General features: G+C 37.1%; 1 protein-coding gene across 3 annotated transcripts in view; it reads left to right on the top strand.

Moving 5' to 3' along the window:
- Positions 1 to 19,541, top strand: part of UPF2 (UPF2 regulator of nonsense mediated mRNA decay) — a 112,261-nt gene that overhangs the window by 33,850 nt on the left and 58,870 nt on the right. For all 3 annotated transcript variants that reach the window (XM_045060864.1, XM_011283561.4, XM_019833926.3), the window contains exons 6-8: positions 2,396 to 2,545; positions 4,584 to 4,687; positions 10,254 to 10,339. In XM_045060864.1, the coding sequence (XP_044916799.1) occupies positions 2,396 to 2,545; positions 4,584 to 4,687; positions 10,254 to 10,339 (340 nt within the window). The remainder of the gene's footprint in view (positions 1 to 2,395; positions 2,546 to 4,583; positions 4,688 to 10,253; positions 10,340 to 19,541) is intronic.

Genomic DNA, 19,541 nt, shown 5'->3' with positions numbered 1-19,541 from the left:
AAACTGTTTTTGCCAAAGTTACCATCATCTTCATGTTGCTGTGTCTCATGAGCAGTTTCCAGTCTTTGTCTCATTTGATTTCTCAAACCATGCAGCACAGTTTACTATTTCCTTTGTGGGGCATTTCCTTTCCATGGCTTCTGTGGCACTAACCCTTCCTGGTTTTTCTTATTGTTTATCTTCAGCTTCCACTTTCATTTGCCCTTTTAAGCGTCAGTGTTTTTCAGGGTCAGATAGAAGAGGAGGGAGCAGTCACTTTAGTAATACAGTTAATTCAACCTTTTAAATATATCTCAGATTGGTTTTATCCTTACAGCTACTGTTCTAACCTCAGGTGCCATCACCTCTGAATGTGGGCCACTATGTGATACTTCCTCCCCGGCTGCCCTGGATATGCTTTTGTTGCCTTGTATACATTCTAAAAAATTAATTTTACTCTAATGTCTTCTAATGGACTTGCGTTTATTTGGAATATAATGTAAACTTAACATGGTCTCTTGAGCCCTGCATAGTTTGGTTTAGGTCTTCCTTTCCACTATCTGATACCACACTACTCTTACTTTTTTCTTTTCAGTGTCTGCAACGGACCATTTCTCTTGCTGCTTCATGGCCTTCATTCATTGTTCTGTTTTCTGCTTGGGGTCCTCTCCTCCCCTTCCCATACCCCTCTTGACTCTCTCATGTAAATCGGCTTAATTTCCTTGGGTAGATTGTACATTTCTTGAGTGCAAGGGTCACATTTTAAGCTTTTTGTGAATATTCAGCAGCTTGGCATAGTTTTGAATACATAGTAGCTGATCATTTGGCTTTTGATAGGCAGACGTTAGAGGTCGCTGGGGAGTGAGTGTGAGTGTATGCTGCATGTGGGCAGGGTTTTCATCTGGTACAAAGTTGTATCCTTATTGTTTAGAACAGTAGTTAGCATGTAGTAGGGATTTAAGTGTTAGTTGAATGAAAAGGTTAATGAATGAGAAAAGTCTGCCTCCAATAGAGGCAGCAAAACCAGTCCTTACTAGTTAAAGCTTTGATTCTTCCAAATATGGTGTGGTGTCATTTATCAGTGAAACATTTCTGCTTTCAATGCATAAATTATGAGATTAGAAGATGAGGGTGAGAAATATAATAATTTTAGTCAACACTATAAGTCTACCACTCTTAAGCATAAAGTCTTGAATTTAGGATTGTTTGTTTTTTTATTTATGAAAATGTTCAAACACAAAAGCAAGGCTAGTATAGTGAACTGGCGGTTACCTATCACTTGGAAATAGTGATCAACATTATGGCAATCTTGTTGAAATTGGGTTTAGTTCCTCTTTCTTTTTTATCTTTTTTATTGAGCCTTATTACCAACTGCTGGCCATTTTGCTTGTTTCTTCTAACCCCTGACATCTAAATCATAAGGATGTTTCCCTGATTGGTCTTTTTACATCTAATCTTTCCTTTCTTTCTAATTTATCTTGTATATTGTTGGTAAGTTAGTTTTCACAGCACTTCACATTTAATTTTTTTTAATGTGTATTTATTTTTGAGAGAGAAACAGTGCGTGTGGGGGAGGGGCAAGGAGAGAGGGAGACACAGAATCTGGAGCAGGCTGTCAGCACAGAGTCTGACACAGGGCTGGAACTCACAAACAGTGAGATCATGGACTGAGCCAGAGTCGGACACTTAACCACCTGAGCCTCCCAGGCACCCCTTCATATCGCCTCAGTTTTCTATGTTATCTCCTGGGGGTGCCTAGGTGACTTAGTTTGTTGAGTGTCTGACTTTGGCTCAGGTCCTGATCGTACGGTTTATGAGTTTGAGCCCCACAATGGGCTTGCTGCTATCAGCGCAGAGCCAGCTTTGGATCCTTTGGCCCCTCTCTATCTGCCCCTCCCTTACTTACACTCTCATAAAAATAAACATTAAAAAATTTTTTAAATGTTATCTTCTGCTCATGATTGAGTAAAGCTCATACTGCATAAAAGAGAAAGTCTGAACTTGTCATGGTGGAGTTTGGGACCCATCTTAATCTGAGTCCACTTTATCTAATCAACTTTATTTTCTTCTCATCTTTACTACAATTCTTCATGCCCTGTACGTCTCCTTCCTTCCTTCCTTCCTTCCTTCCTTCCTTCCTTCCTTCCTTCCTTCCTTCCTTCCTTCCTTCCTTCCTTCCATCCCTTCAGTAAATAGATGGCATATTGAATCAAAGAAGTTATGGTTTTTGTTCTCAATGAGTATACTACATTTTACAAAATCTGAGTATATTAAATATACGCTCAGACTTGTTACCAGGTATATATATAGGTTCCAGAACAAATGATGCAGATTTTATGAATCCTTACCTATTTTTTGTGTCAGGATTTCAGTATGACTTGTAATTCAGAGATACTGATTCTTTGTTTTCAAACAGAGGCAAAAGAACCTAAAGATAATAAGGAGGTATCGAATCCTGAAGATTTGGAACTTGAGTTGGAGAACCTAGAAATTAATGATGATACCTTGGAATTAGAAGGTGGAGATGAAGCTGAGGATCTTACAAAGAAACTTCTTGATGAGCAAGGTAAGCGCTATATTGCTAACAATTTAATTAAAACAATTTTTTTTTAATGTTTATGTTATTTTTGAGAGAGAGAAACCGCATGAGCAGTGGAGAGGCAGAAAGAGAGGGAGACACAGAATCTGAAGCAGGCCCCAGGCTCTGAGCTGTCAACAGAGAGCCTAATGTGGGGCTTGAACTCACAAACCATGAGATCATGACCTGAGCTGAAGTCGGATGCTTAACAAACTGAGTGACCCAGGCACCCCACTAACGATTTGATTTTTAACTAAGCTTTATACACAGAACCCTTCGTTAAGAATATAGATCTTTACTCTGTAATTCCCTGTTTTCTTGTTTCTAGGCCTTCACTTTTTTGGATTTTAGGATTTAGAACAGAAACACCACCTGTCCCATATAATGTGACTATATGCTTTAATGATCATCTACATTCTAAATATCTTCTTAATAGATATTTCTTACACTTCTTTACTTGCTAGTTTGTCCTGAATTTACTTTAATTCTGTAGTATAATCTTTACAGTCCTTTTTTTTTGTTGTTTTGTTTTTTTGTTTTTTAAAAATTTTTTCTTAATCTTTATTTTTGAGAGAGAGAGAGATAGACTGCAAGTGGGGTAGGAGCAGAGAGAGAGGGAGACACAGAATCAGAAGCAGGCTCCAGGCTCTGAGCTGTCAGCACAGAGCCCCATGTGGGGCTTGAACTCCTGAACAGCGAGCCCACGACCCGAGCTGAAGTCGGACATTCAACCGACTGAGCCACCCAGGTGCCCCTAATCTTTACAGTCTTAACATAAAGGTATTTAAAAGTTACTCTAAAATGGCTGAATTATAAAAAGACAACTAGTATATTAGTTGATCTGTTATATTTATATTTGTCTTTATAATTGAGTAATGTTTTATATTTAATAATAAAAATGTTATACTATTAATTGTTTCCTAAATACTTCTATTGAGTTTATTAGTTAGGACATTTTTAATTGAAGTATAATTAACATGTGACGTTACATGGTTTTCAGGTGTACAGTGTAATAATTCAGTGATTCTGTATATTACTCAGTGTTCATCACAATAAATGTACTCTTAATCTCCTTTATCTGTTTCATCTGCCTCCCCATCTACCTCCCCTCTGGCAACCACCAGACAACAATTCTCTGTATTTGAGAGTCTTTTTTTTTGTTTGTCTCTTTTGTCTTTGTTCATTTGTTTCTTAAATTGTACATATGAGTGAAATCCCAAGGTATTTATTTGTCTCTCTCTGTCTAATTTCATTTAGCATAATACTCTCTGGGTCCATCCATGTTGTTGCACATGGCAAGATCTCATTCTTTTTTATGGCTGATAATATTCCATGTTATATGTGTACCACATCTTCGTTATCCATTTATTAGGATTTTTTTAATTAGAAGGATACCTTCTGTCAGTATTGCGTGCATATTTCTGTATTGGCTTCGTTGTTTGCTCCTGCAGATTTTCTTTTCTCTATATCCTGAAAGGGACGGTGGGCATGGCTGGAGGCTGCTCTAGGCCCAAATCCTTCCCGCCAGTGACATCAGAGGTTCTCCTTTCTCACTGTCAGTACTGAAGTGTCATGGAAGGATCTGGCTCTGTGTCATGACTGCCTGTGGCTGGGAGGAAGGTGGTGTGCTGTGCTTTGGCAGTGCCCTTCCCTGTCACAGTCCCATGGGTTGCCTTCAAAGGCGAGCAGGTGATGGGAGTGCTGTCACTTGAAGACGTGGGGGAAGAGATGCTCAGCAGATAAAAATAACAAACTTACTGTCAGACTACGGGCAATTGTTTTTAAGTTTTTGTGTCTGGTGCAAAAGTTTGCCTTTTCATATTCAGTATTTGAAAGACTGTAATGACTTTGGGTTATGCTTCTAGAGATATCCAAACTTTAGGGTAATAGCTCAAAAAAGGCTTTATTTTTTCACAAGTAAGAAAAGCTCTAGATTATTTCCCAAATAATTTATAATTGAATGTTTATATTCTTAGATTGTCTCTCTGTATTTTTTTAACCTATTTAAACACTAATTTTATATTAGAACAAGAGGATGAAGAAGCCAGCACTGGATCTCATCTCAAGCTCATAGTAGATGCTTTCCTACAGCAGTTGCCCAACTGTGTCAACCGAGATCTGATAGACAAGGTATAATTGTCTGTTTAACTTTATGCAAGCACATAAACCTTGTAGGATAGCTCTAATTAGGAATGTCTGTGGGTTTTGGACTATTTTAGCCATAGAATGAACCATTTCTTCAAATGGAATCTTATATGAGAATACAAAATAAACATAGAAGATTGGAGCCAATTTGTAAGTGTTCTCTGAGTTGAGAACTATTTGTTATAGTCTGGAATGGTGTCTAGAATCCTGTTGGCCTGACACTTCTCCCCTTTACATAGGGACCCCAGAGTTTGGAAAATACGGTTTTAGACCAGAAGTTATTAAAGTATGCTTTGTCAGTTCTTGGAGTGAGTCTTCTGAGGTGCTTTCATGACGTTTTTAAGATTAAAACTGTCATACTAATACTAGGGTTCTATCCTTCACCTTTTCATTGTTTTTGACATTTGCAAAAGCAGCCGGCAGGTTGGCATTAGTGGGTGCAGTGGTAGCAAACTATAGCCTTTGTATTCTTCACTGCCATGAATTAAAAAAAGAGTGTTGCTTTCACTTAAGAATCTCCTTGAAGACTGCATCAAAATTTGTGATTTTATTTCATTTCAACCTTTGAGCACACATCCTTTTAATCTGAAAAAATGGGAATGGCGTGTAGGGCACTTTTGCTGTCTCAAGGTTGTCTTGAGAAAAACCACTTGTGTGATAGTTTGAGTTGCAAGCTCAACTAGTTGCTTTTTTCATGGAATACCATTTTTACTTGGAAGAAGTACTTAAATAACCAATGGGCAAACTGTGGTTATTCAACCTTGGGTATTTAGCAGACCATTTTCTAACACGAACAAAGTGCGCCTCTCACTTCAAGGAAAATAACAAAGTATTACCAATGAACAAATCTGAGTTTTCAACAAAAGTTAGAATTTTGGAAAACTTAATGTCTGCCACCATAAATTTGATACCTTCCCAATTCTTTTCTGAAGAGACTTTATTGAGGAGATTGGCAGTGATATTAAATAATACAGTTCTAAAATGTCGTGTATGTGTGTGGAACATCTGCACAACTCAGTGAACCATTGTTCTCAGTGACCCCTACGCATTGTTAACAGAATCTTGCTTGGGTATCAAAGATGCATTCAAAAGTACAAGATAGGCCAGTGGATTTTAATGTAACATGGCATGAAAAATTGATTTCTGTGGTTTTAGTTTCACATCGCAGCTAGCTCTTAAAAAACTGTCACTTGTCAAGTTTTGGTGTAGTATCAAAGAATATCTATGATTACTGGAAAGTATATTAAAATACACCTCCCTTTTTCAGCTATGTATATGTGTGAAGCTGGATTTTCTTTATTTACTTCATCCAAAAAAACAAATCACCACAGATTAAATGCATAAGTAGACACAAAAGTCTAGCTAACTTCGAAAAAAGTACTTTTGTCACTAAATTTTTTTTCATCTTGAAAAGTATATACTTATTTCCCAAAAAAGTAACAACTAATAGGTTTGTTGGTATTTTTAAGTGAATTAATATTTTAAAAGTCTTTTAGTTTTAGTTTCTAGTACAGTAAATGTTGATAAATGTAACCCATATAAACAAAATTCTTTTAGGTTCTTAATATTTTTGAGAGTATAAAGTAAAGGGCTCTTGAGACCTAAAGTTTGAAAATTGTTGCTTTAAACCATTTTTTTTGTTGACGTTTATTATAATTAATTTTTTTTCCCTCATAATGCTTTGATGGTCTCCTATAGAGAATTATAGAAGTTAGTTTATTTTTCAACTTTGAACTCGTTTAGTCCTTCTTCAAATAATTTAGATGTATTTCAGTAACTATTTGTGTAATCAAGCAGGCTTGAAAAACTGTTTCCAAGTTGGTTTACTTCTTGGGATGATTAAATCAATGTATGGCTTTCAAAAACTTAGTAAGTTTGAAATATGATTGAATCTTTCCCTTGCCAGATTTTCATATATTCATTCATATGACCTAAAAAGAGGATGAAAGAGAAATCATGATACTCTGCTCTACCCCCGTACCCCATTTTGAGCATCATCATGAAAACTGAAGGTGGAAAGGGTCTTTGGAAAGGGTTTTGTATACTAGTAGTGTTGTTGTTCCAAGTGTGTACTGGAAAGTATCCTTTAGCGCCCAGTTCAGTATTAAGAGCTGTTGCCAGTAATGACTATATATTCAATTCGAAGTTGACTCTCAGAGTCAGGTGAAAAATAGGGGCCACTCTTCCCTGTTGGACCCCAGTGTGTTCCCCTGGGAGTCCACTTCTTCATGAAGGGAATTTCTTCCCATGCAATTGGCTTAAGAGGGAAAGGTACTTGGGAAACAGGTAGAAAAATCCAAGAATTGTTTGAATTCAGTAATTAGGTAACAATATAGAAATCAGAGTGAAGATTTTTTTTAAGTAGCTTTCTATGGGTAATGTCATTCACGGTAGTTTATTTCTGCATATATTTGATGATTTTAAGAACGTATTTTTACTAAATAAAATAAGAAATGATTGCTGGATTGTCTTTCATTGACCTAAAATGTTTTGAAACAGCTTTCAAAATACTGCTTATTGAGTTGTCACTTAGCTCTTGTTACCCAGACACATACCATCAGGGCGACCTCTTTGCTTCTTTCTCCCCATAGGACAGGACTGGTTAAGTCTAGGAATTCATATACACATGAAGCTTTTTTCTTTGTGGTTTTCTGAAATTTATTCATTCTGGCAGTTTTTCTACTCATGTCATCTTTTGTTTATTTATTGCATATATTTATTAAACCCCTACTGTGTGCCAAGCATTGACATGCTTTAGGGACTCCTAATCTGTGGAGATTTTTGAACGTTGTAGGTTTGTTCCCTAACTGACCTTTGATTATTGTGGTAGGTGAAGTGAATATTGCCTTCTCTGTCTTCATAAAATTTATTTAGATAGAATATGCAAACTACTTATGTATTTTAAAGGATAGTGTTCTAAAGTAGTTATTGAAATACATTTTATTTTTCATGTTTTCTAATTTATGGTGAAATATACCCATTACTAGCTATTTAAAATTTTTCTTAGTATCTTCACAAATTTTGCTTTGAGGTTTTTTCCCATGTTTGTGTGAGAAGTTTTCCAATGTTAGCCTATTTTATTTCCTGAGTTAACCTATTTCATTTTATTTCATGACTTGGGGTTTTTGTTTATTAGGTCCAGAATTTTTCAGTGTTTCATATGGGTGAATTGCTTGAAGGAAAATGTGTTATACTTTTATATTTTCTCTTTGTTATTTTAATTAGCTGTAGTCTTTAATGTTATAAAATGTAAGCTTTAATAACATTTATTATATTCTTTTTACAAGCGTTAAGAAAAATTTATTACTATTTTTTTAATTAAAAAAATTTAAAAATATTTATTTATTTTGAGAGAGATCAGTCATGAGCAGAGGAGGTGCAGAGAGAGAGGGGGAGAGACAATCCCAAGCATGCTCCGCACTGCCAGCATGGGGCTTGATGCAGGGTTTGAACTCACGAACCCAAGATCATGATCGGAGCTGAAACCAAGAGTCAGACGCTTAACTGACTGTGTCACCCAGGCACCCTGCAGAAGAAAAATTTAAATTGATTTACTCTTTTGACTAATTGTTGATGTAAAATTTCGATCTTGATGAATACTTCCAGTGTGAGTCAGTTTCCTGAATTTGAATCTAGTCCGTGTTAGTTGTGCCATTTATTTCATCAAAAGATTTAACCAAATAGGAGGTGTTACAGTATATTCTGTCTATTGTGAAGAGTAGAAATCCTTTATAGTTCAGGGAACTCTATGGATCTTCTATTTGCATCTGATAATCAAGAGATTATCAGATTAGAAATTGGGATTAATGATAAAATAATCATTACATGTGAGCCTATGGAAGGACAATATTTGAGATCCTCAAAAGTATATTTAAAGGTAGTTTATTCCTATTTATTTTATTTATTTGAGAGAACGAGAGAGAGTGAAAGCACAGCAAGGCGGGGCCGGGGGGGGGGGGGGGGGGGGGGAAGAAAGAGCATCCCAAGCAGGCTCCATGCTGCCAGCACAGAACCTGATGGGACATGGGGCTCGATCTCATGAACTGTGAGATCATGACCTGAGCTGAAATTAAGTCTGATGCTTAACCGACTGGGCCACACAGGTGCCTCTATTCTTTTTTAAATTATAACTTAAACTTGTTATTTTTCTTAAATGAAATATCAAACAGTAAACTGAAAATCTTTAACATTTTAAAAGTATACATGCCTGGGTTTTAAAAATACCGTATTTTATTTATTTATTTATTTATTTATTTATTTATTTATTTATTTATTTATTTTAATTAATTAATTAATTAATTAATTATTTATTTATTTATTTATTTTTAATGTTTATTTATTTTTGAGAGAGAGACAGAATGCGAGTGGGTTAGGGCAGAGTGATAGGGAGACACAGAATCTGAGGCAGGCCACAGGCTCTGAGCTGTCAGCCCAGAGCCCGACGTGGGGCTCGAACTCACAAGCCACAAGATCATGACCTGAGCCGAAGTCGGAAGCTCAACCAAGTGAGCCACCCAGGCGCCCCTAAAAATACCGTATTTTAAAAATTACTCATATTTATATTTTCCAGTGGCTTTCCAGAATGTTCATCTCTTCTAGCTTTTCTTTTATGCTTATATGTTAGACATATTGATGAAATATTGAACACTTTTTTTGATCTGTAGCATAGAATGGTGGATTGCTACACTAAATAATAGTTGTATTTATTAATAGTGGGCATTTATTACAATATTGAGGTGTGGTTTCTTTAGTTTAAATTGTCAAGTCTGATTGTTGACACTAAACTAAATCTTTTTCATCAATGTTGGGGCATTTATTCTTACATATTCCTGAGAATAATGTATGCCTTCTTCTCATTTCCAGTTTATCTTTGCTCCTTTTTGATTATTGTTATTAGCATTAATAATTTTCTTGGCTCCTGGTAACTATTATTGCTACTTTCTAATTCTATCAGAGTTTTTTTCTGATATTACTTGACTTCAATGAGGTCGAAGGCATTAATTACACATTTCATACAGTTATTTTCCAGATAGTTCATGGTGGGTCTTCAGTCTACCTACTTGGGGTTCTGTTTTTAACACTAGGTTGCAATTAAAAAGTTCGTGAGGGGTGCCTGGGTGGCTCATTTGGTTCAGTGTCTGACTTCGGTTTGGGTCATGATCCACGAGTTCAAGCCCCGCATCGGGCTCTGTGCTGACAGGTCAAAGCCTGGAGCCTGCTTCGGATTCTGTGTCTCCCTCTCTCTCTGCCCCTCCCCTGCTCACACTCGGTCTCTCTCTCTCTCTCTCAAAATAAGTAAGTAAGTAAATAAATAAATAAATAAATACATTTAAAAAAAGTTTATGAAACCTGTATTTTGAGATCTAAAAGGAAAGGATAGTTTAAGTTCGGTGATCCTTTAATTTGGCATATGCTTATAATACCAGTGTTCTAAAACCATTTTGAAATATTTAGGAACACATAGAAGTCCTTTGTAGCATGGAGGGTTTCTGCTTTCATTAGCTAAATCAAAAAGTTTTTTAAGGAAAAAAGTTTGCTTTTTCTCCCATAGGCAGCAATGGATTTTTGCATGAACATGAATACAAAAGCAAATAGGAAGAAGTTGGTACGGGCGCTCTTCATAGTTCCCAGACAAAGGTAGGTACTAAAAACAAAAAGTAATTTGTTAGTGGTTTTACTCTGTAATGATGGTTATCAGATCAACATTCACATTTAATTATCCCCTCAAAATATCTTTTGTCAACCGAGATGATTGTTTTTTGCATATTTTGTAGGACTTGTTTCTCATTGACTTCTGTTCTTTTGTTCTTTTGCCCTAGTGGAAATATTTCTTCTGATGTTTACCTGTTATTTTAAGAGAAAATATTTAAGAATAATAGTAACTTAATAAGAATAGTAATAACTTAATCATTTCTAGAAGCAATTGGTTTACATTTTTGCCTTTGAGGGAGAAAAAGTAACAAAAGGTATGTAAGTTTTTTGGAGAGTTTTTATTTTGTATGAAGATCAGACTTAGTATATCTAATTTTTACAGTTGTGTATAAATGAAAAATTTCAAGTTTTTGTAATTATGCTAGTTTAGAGTTGAAAGTCACATTAGTGATTATGTTGCTAGTAATTCAAGAAGCATATTTAATTGTGTAATGCTTTTAGAGAATAATAATGCTCTAAATTACTCTAAATTAATGGTCCTGAAGTATGCAGGACCACTCAGACTATTGACCTTGGAAACCAGAGGAGATGCATTTCTATCTCTTCAACAATGAATAAATAATTTTGTGAACTATTATGATGATTACATACAACATAGCTAGGGTACATACTTTCCTCAGAAGATAAGGGTTCTGAGGGATTTAATTAGAGTTTCTGGAGCAGAATTTTAATTAGGCCCATTCGTTGGAGAGGCCCATGATCTCTTAATGTGAGATTTCTTAGTGAAACAAAATTGCTACTTTTTTTTTCCTTTTATACTGGGTTTTATCTCCTGTCACCATCATTAATATGAGCATTTGGTTTTCATATTAGTGGGGCAAGAGAGATGGAATATGTTAATAATAGTGAGTAGATAATTAAGAATTACGTAGTTGAGAAAGTCATATAGATAAATATTTTTATAATATGCATTTCATCAAATCTAAGGTACCATTAGTTATGAGGTACACCATTATTTTATGTACAACTGAGAGAGAAAAACATTGCCATTTACATTTAAGACCTTAATTGTGAGGCACATTCCACTTTCATGTATTTGTAAATGGGAAAAAGCTTACATCTTGAATTGATGAAAGCTCAAATACTTTTTCCTCAGTATCTTGGACCAGTTTTTTTTCAACTGATTCTTTTCTTTCCTTTTACAATGGAATGTTTATTTTCAGATTTTTCTTTTCAACTCTTTATTTGCATGAAGAAACATGTATTAACAATTATTTGAACTTATGTAACAGAATAAACCAAAGTTAGCAAAAATAAAAGGTCTTGTTTACAAAAGAAATTATGCAGTGATGTTTAAGTAGTTTACTTGTAAAAGACTGTCTCTTTGCATCCCCATTCTGTCCTTCAGCACACCCTTCCCTCCCAAACCACCACCCCCTCAAGAAAGTCCTCAAAAGCTACTTGGTCTTATGCCACTTGTATCTCTTATAACTCTGTTTATCTGTTTAGCTCAGGAAATAGCTGCAAATTAGATGTACTTGGAATCTGCTAGAAGTATAGACTTAAAAGTAGTGGGAATTAACAATTATGGTTTGAGAGGAAAGAAAAAAAGTCAAGGGACAAGTACTTGAAATGTATAGCATTCTAGAGCCATGAGGAAGAGACTGCATAGCCTGTATACCTGAAATATATAAATACAATCATTTGGGTTTTTTATAATCCACCTGAGTGATCAGGAAAGATTAAATTATGTTCTACAATTTATTCATTTATTAATTCATTAAGGGTCTGCTGTATTCTGTGATTAGTGCTAGAGATACAGTGTAAACAGGACAGATTAGGCTCTTGTATTCATACCACTTGCAGTTTGGAAAAGAAGAAAGACAAAGACTTCCAAGTGTAGTTACCAAGAAGAATCACAGCATGCTTTCAAGTATATAGCAAGTGGAACTGATTGATTTAGTCTCAGGAGTCTGAGAAGGCTGCCTGGAACAAGGGTTATTTAATGGGAGTCTTGAGAAAGGAATTAGCTAGGCTAGGAATGGCTGGGGAGAGGAAATGTAGAGAGCGCGTTCTGATGGAGGCAACGGAGTATGTGAAAAGAGCTAGAGACAGGAAAGGTCCCAACATCAAAGTATTGCAAAAGCTGCTTTCTTGGTTTTGTTGGGTGTTATCCTCTAGACTAAGCTACAGGGAGGAGGCCATGTTTACTTCCTTATCCCCAGCACTGAGCATAATAGCGGACATGTAGAAGGCAATAGAATTACATAACATGGTATTTCATGCCTTTTCTTATCTAGCCCCCTTTCAGCTTCAGTCAGAATTCTAGGCACTCTTCCTCTTGCAAAATCCTGATCTGTAATGATTTCTTGAATACCTTTGCTCTCTTTACTTCCAAGCCTCTGTTTTCTAATCTGGGATGTTCTTTTTTTTTAAGTTTATTTATTTTGAGAGAGAGCAGGGGAGGGGCAGAGAGAGAGAGGGACAGAGAGAATCCCAAGCAGGCTCCACACGGTCTTTGCAGAGCCCAGCTCAAGGCTGGAGTTCACAAACCATGAAATCATGACCAGAGCTGAAACCAGGAGTTGGACGCTTAACCAACTGAGCCACCCAGGTGCCCCTGCCTGGCATATTTTTTATCTTTCCACCAAAAATTTCTGGCTTGCCCTTTAAATCTTAGCCTAAGAGTCATCTTCCCTGAACAACATCCTCATTTCCATTATGTCCATATAAATGCCCTTATTGCACTTTCCACATAATGTCTTTGTACGAAGGATCAGTCACATATCCCACCTGTGTCCCCCCAAAGCGTAAAGACTACAGGCTTTTTGAACATTCTGGGGGTGCCTGGCTGGCTCCATCGGTAGAGCATGCGACTCTTAATCTTAGGTTGTAAGTTTGAGTCCCATATTGTGTGTAGAGATTACTTAAAAAAATAAAAAAGAGAGTTCTGAATCTTTTCATTTTGTACATTTTCAATACCAAAGACAGTTTTGGTAAGTGCTTGAAAATATTTGATAAATTAATGTTGGTCATCTGCAAATCTAAAATTTTATTTTAAAAAATAAGTAGTACATTTACAGGGCTCAAAATCCAGAAGTATAAAAACATTGTGTGCTGAAAAACATCCTTCAATATATCCTTGTCTCCCTATATCCAATTTCTACTCTTTCCAGTTGGAAACCACTGTCTCGATTCTTGTGTATCTTCCCGAAGTTTCTTTTTCATGTACAAGAAAATGCAATTATAGATTCTTATATTTCCTGTTTTTTGTACAAGGGCAACTTACTGTGCTTATCATTCTGAACCTTACTGTTTTCACTTAACAGTATATCTTGGAGATCTTTTCAGATCAGTATATAAAGATTTCCCTTGTCCTTTTAAAGCTGCAGTGTTTCTATTTATGAATGTGCTATATTTAATCATTTTGGACATTCCAGTCTTTGCCATTACAAACAATGCTGTATTTCTACTTCCCCTGACTTTTTTCTCCTCTTGATCATGTTAGCTACTGGTTAATCCATTTTAGTTTCCTCACCAGTAAAACGCCTCAAGAAGACCAGCTTCCAAATGATAATGTATTATATCATTTTACTATTGTTTTACTCCTTACTTGTATCTTTACTGATTTCTTCTCTCTTGGTTTCTTCATTCTGTTACTTTTTTGGCATTTGCTGTATGCCAACACATATTTGGCATTAACTGAGAATGGTCTTAGTTCTGACTTGTGATTTCTGTTTGTATGTTTTCTGGAAATTCTCCAATTTTAGTTTATATTTCCTTTTTGTTTCTTTTTTTTCAACGTTTTTTTTTTTTAATTAATTTATTTTTTTTTAAATTATTATTTTTTTTTCCTTCAACGTTTTTATTTTATTTTTGGGACAGAGAGAGACAGAGCATGAACGGGGGAGGGGCAGAGACAGAGGGAGACACAGAATCGGAAACAGGCTCCAGGCTCTGAGCCATCAGCCCAGAGCCTGACGCGGGGCTCGAACTCACGGACCGCGAGATCGTGACCTGGCTGAAGTCGGTCGCTTAACCGACTCCGCCACCCAGGCGCCCCTAAATTTATTTTTGGGACAGAGAGAAACAGAGCATGAACGGGGGAGGGGCAGAGAGAGAGGGAGACACAGAATCGGAAACAGGCTCCAGGCTCTGAGCCATCAGCCCAGAGCCTGACGCGGGGCTCGAACTCACAGTCCGGCAAGATCATGACCTGGCTGAAGTCGGACGCTTAACCGACTGCGCCACCCAGGCGCCCCATCCTTTTTGTTTCTTAAGGAGATGTTTGAGAAAGTCTTGAAAAACTTCCAGGTTGTGGGATGTTTTGGTTTTGTTTTATTTTGTAACTTGGTTAATAACTCATACTCTTACTGCACTATGAATAGAAAATACAATTTATTCTTTTTGGAATTTTTTGAAATTTTCTTTCTGCCCTATTATAGAATCAATATTTGTGAACATTCCTTGAGGTTTTTTTTTTTTTTAATTTTTTTTTTTTTTAACGTTTATTTATTTTTGGGACAGAGAGAGACAGAGCATGAACGGGGGAGGGGCAGAGAGAGAGGGAGACACAGAATCGGAAACAGGCTCCAGGCTCCGAGCCATCAGCCCAGAGCCTGATGCGGGGCTCGAACTCACAGACCACGAGATCGTGACCTGGCTGAAGTCGGACGCTCAACCGACTGCGCCACCCAGGCGCCCCGAGTTTTTTTTTTAATGTTACATGCTTTTTCTTTTTCTTCAAGTTTTTATTTATTTATTTTGAGAGCTAGACAGAATGAGTGAGAGAGGGGCAGCGAGAGAGGGAGAGAATCCCAAGCAGGCTCCGCACTGTTAGCTTGAAGACTGACCTGGGGTTTGAACTCAGAAACCGCAAGATCATGACCTGAGCCAAAACCAAGTCAGACGCTTAACTGACTGAGCCACCCAGGTGCCCCTAAAGGTTACATTCTTTGTTTTTATGGTGCAGAGTTCAATGTACTGATCAGGGAAGTTTATAGTATTAAATAACTTTTATTGAGTTCTGTTTTCTTGACCTTTTTTGTCTACTTGCCCGGGGGTCCTGGGCTAAGGAGGTAGATTAAAGACTACTATTGGTGTGTGTTGTTTTTCTAATAACTACTGTGATTTCAGTTTTTCAAATGTTACTGTTGTGTTACTTGGTGTGAAGATAAAACTTACACCTCATTGTGAATTTCACCTTTTATAAAGTGTCATTCTTCGTTTCATTTATTGTGTTTTTTTTTGCCTGCTACTACCTTATCTGGTATTTATATTACAATTTCTAATTTCTTTTTATTTGTGTTTTTATAGTATGTTTTTGCCCTTTTATATTCAATCTTTCAGAATAGCTTTATTTTAGTTGAGTTTTTCTTGTATGTTATTTATTTATTTTGTGTGTGTGAGAGAGAGAGAGAGCAAGAGAGAGAGAAAGCTGGGGAGAGGGGCACAGAGAGAGAGTGCAGGCTGAAAAGAGGGGCAGAGAGAGAATCTTAAGCACTTAATCTGAACATGGAGCCTGATACAGGACTCAATTCCACGACCCTGGGATAATGACCTGAGCTAAAATCAACAGTTGGACCTTCAACCTAGTGAGCCATCCAGGTGCCCCTCTCTTGTATATTCTTGAATTGAATTTTACTTTGAGATCTGTTCTGAAAATATGTTTCTTATAATTGAGTTAGGATTTTTACTTTATTTTTTATAATTTTATTAAAAAATTTTTTTTAATGTTTATTGAGAGAGAGACAGAATGCAAGCAGGGGAGCTGCAGAGAGAGAGGGAGACACAGAATCCCAAGCAGGTTCCAGGCTCTGAGCTGTCAGCACAGAGCCCGACGTGGCACTCAAACTCACACCGTGAGATCATGACCTGAGCTGAAGTCTGACATTTAACTGACTGAGCCACCCATGTGTCCCTAATTTTATTTTATTTTTTAACGATTATTTATTTTGAGAGAGAGCGGGAGAGAGAGAATCCCAAGCAGTATCTGCACTGTCAGTGCAGAACCCAATGTGGGGCTTGATCCCATGAGCCATGAGATCATGACCTGAGCTGAAATCAAGAGTCAGACGCTTAACCGACTGAGCCACACAGGCCCCCCCTAGGGTTTTTACATTTTTGATAAGACAGATATGATTGGTCCATGTTCTGTTACATTATTTGTCTTTTTGGTTTAATTTTTAAAGTCTTTCATTGTGTAATCTATATTTTATTTTCCGTACATTTTTCTGATTTGAGGAAGGTTTGTGTTTTTATTTTAGTAGTTAGCTTCATAATTATGGGTTTGCTTCTTGGTCATTTATTTAGACAGTCTTTGTTGTTCCTACCACAAGTGATGATAAAATTAACTGTGTTCTCGTCCTTTCTTCTCACTCTCTCTCCTCACCCATCTGGTGTTGGTCCCTACTGTTATCTTCCTTAACAATTTCCTTTTTTACTGTTAAGTGTGCTATGCTTGTATCGTAGGGTTTATCAGCTTGAATATTAATTCGCTCACAGCACTATGAATGGACAAGCAGGAAGCTTACCAGACTTCCCATCCTCTTTTCCATTCTCCCTCCCCTTGTTTTGTCTCTCTGTTGATAACACATCCTGATAGGGAATATGACATTTACATCCTCATTTGTCACTCTGACCCCCTCATTTGTTTTATCTTAGTTCTACAGCTTAAAATATTCCATGCTCCCTGCCAGTCTTGTTTCTCTGGTTTCCTAGTTATCTTTTGGTTTGCTGAAGTTTATCTTCTAATGATTTTCTGAAGGAGAGTTCTTGGGCAAAAATATCCCTTGGAAAAAAAAAAAATATCCCTTGAGTTCTTGTACAGAGTGATGTTTCTGGAGATTCATTACTCGAAGGACAGCTTCGCTGGTTATAGGATCTATGGCTCATGCCTTTTCCCTGAATACTTTATAGGTGTTACCCTGGAGTCATCTGGCATTTGCTACTACTGTGGAGAAATTGGAGGCCAGCCTGCATTTTTCTTTCTGTAATTTATTTGGTGATTCATATGGCTGCTCAACTAATCCAGTGGCTTTACTAGGATGGATATGCTGTGTTGTTGATCATGCTGGGTCACTCTCCACGCCCTTTCAGTTTTTGTATTAAATACTTCAGGGAAGTTTTCCTGATTTTTATCTTTAAATGTATTTGAATGCTTGTTGTGTTTTCTTGTTGTGGTTTTCTTTTTTAAGTACTCCAGGCATGCATATGTTGAATCTCCTTTGCGTATTTGTAGCTGTCATATTCTCACCAATCATTCTTTTCAGTGTCTTCTTTTCTTATCTTCTGTCTCTTACTCAGCGTTCTACACAGTCTGTTCTCCCCTGCGCTCTCTTCCTCATTTCTTTTAGGACTCATTTAGTATTTTTAAATTTATGCCAAAATGTTTGGCCAGAATTTTTTTTTGGCAGTATTTTTCTGGTAAATTTTGGTATTTTTAAAGGAACTGTTCTTTTTCTTTGTTCTTTCTCTATTTTTAAAAGTTTTTATTATTTTTTTAGAAGTAATCTCTAAGCTGGAGTGCCTGGGTGGCTTAGTCGGTTGGGTGGCTTAGTCGGTTGGGCGTCTGGCTCAGGTCATGATCTCACAGTTGGTGGGTTTGAGCCCCATGTTGGGCTTTGTGCTGACAGCTCAGAGCCTGGATCCTACTTCAGATTCTGTCTCTGTCTGTCTCTGCACCTCACCTGCTCATGCTCTGTCTCTCTGTCTCTCTCAGAGACATTAAAAAAAAAAGTAATCTCTGGGTCTAGCATGATGCTCAAACTCATGACCCTGACCAAGAGTCACATGCTCTAGCACGTGACTAGACTGAGCCAGCCATGCACCCCTCTCTGTTTTTTAAATAAATTGTGGTTTAAATAAATCGATTTCAAAAATTTGCCCTGTTTGGATTAGTTCTCTGTTCACTTTTCACTTGTGACTTCTGCTGTAATTTACCTTGCATTGAATCTGGACTGATTTGGTAGCCTCCATCAAACATTCTGCAACATTTGCATTTACTCTAAAATATGAAGTTTACAAACTTCATCTTAAATCATTGCCATAGCTTCCAAGACTGCCATGGCACGGGAAGACAGTGTGTGGACTCAGCTCATTCTCTGGGTACCGTGGACAAAAAGTGATGCCTCATTTACACTCAGCCTGAAGCCTGAGAGGGATCACGAGGACATTTGGAAGATGTGGGGAAGCACATGGAGCCTTGGGCTAGCACTGTTGTCTTTGCTTCACAAATACAGGGATTTGTTTCAGATCATTACATTTTTTTATCTCTAGTAAGTTCTCTTCCTGAAAACAATAAGAGATATTAATTATGGTTTGGCTGGTAGGGGGTAGTCTGTTCAACAATGGAATGTACAAGTAGCAATGACTATTACTCTTTACTGGCATTTCTGTATTTTATATACATTTCAGATGAGCTGAGTTACAGAAAAATCTCCAATTTGTGTAAGAGCAGATGTCTCATCTACCTGCTTTTCTAGTGTAAATAGTACTCTCTGGTCTCTAACAGTTTCAGTGTTTAGTTAAAATTTTGTTTTTTTAACGTTCCTGAGTGATTTGGAAAGTCAAGGCCTCTGTTTACACATCTATGAAATGGTGCGTTAGAGTCTGGGACGAGGTTAATGTTTCCTGGTTGTATATTTTTATTAATCAGAAAAGCCTTTAATTTTGAAAGGTTTTTGGTTGTTTTGTCTTAATACCCAGGCACGTTTCTACCTTACCTGCAATATTTGGCTTGTCCTGAGGATTATAGCTTGGTCCCTAGGGAGGCCAGAGTAAAAAGATAGTAGTCAAGTGCCAGTGAGTCTCTTCTCATTCTGTTTCTCATTCCCTATCTCCTTGGCCTCATAGGTTTACAAACCCTTCTCCGTCTTTTATTGATTTTATTCATTCAACCTTGAATAAAAGAGATGACTGATCACCTTTAAGGGAATCAGTAAGAAGAGGGAACAAAGAATGTTGGGTCTAGAATGAGCAGGCTAGAATATTCTCTTAGGGAGCCAGTTATTAGGGTATTAGGGGTAGCCAGTTAGTCTTTGAGTCTCTGGACTTAGGGAAAGCTGGGACACTTTGCAGGAGAGGGGAAAGGAGATTCTTAACATCTTCTTTTAGCTCTTGCTCTTACCTAGCCTCATTTTCTGCCTGTGCCCAACGAGACTCTGCGGGACCCCGGGCCCCTTTGGTA

The sequence above is a fragment of the Felis catus genome, chromosome B4 (genome assembly GCF_018350175.1).
Source record: "Felis catus isolate Fca126 chromosome B4, F.catus_Fca126_mat1.0, whole genome shotgun sequence".
Classification (NCBI taxonomy): Eukaryota; Metazoa; Chordata; class Mammalia; order Carnivora; family Felidae; genus Felis; species Felis catus.
Note: the sequence above shows the minus strand (reverse complement) of the source record. Positions and strands in the feature narration are given on the sequence as shown.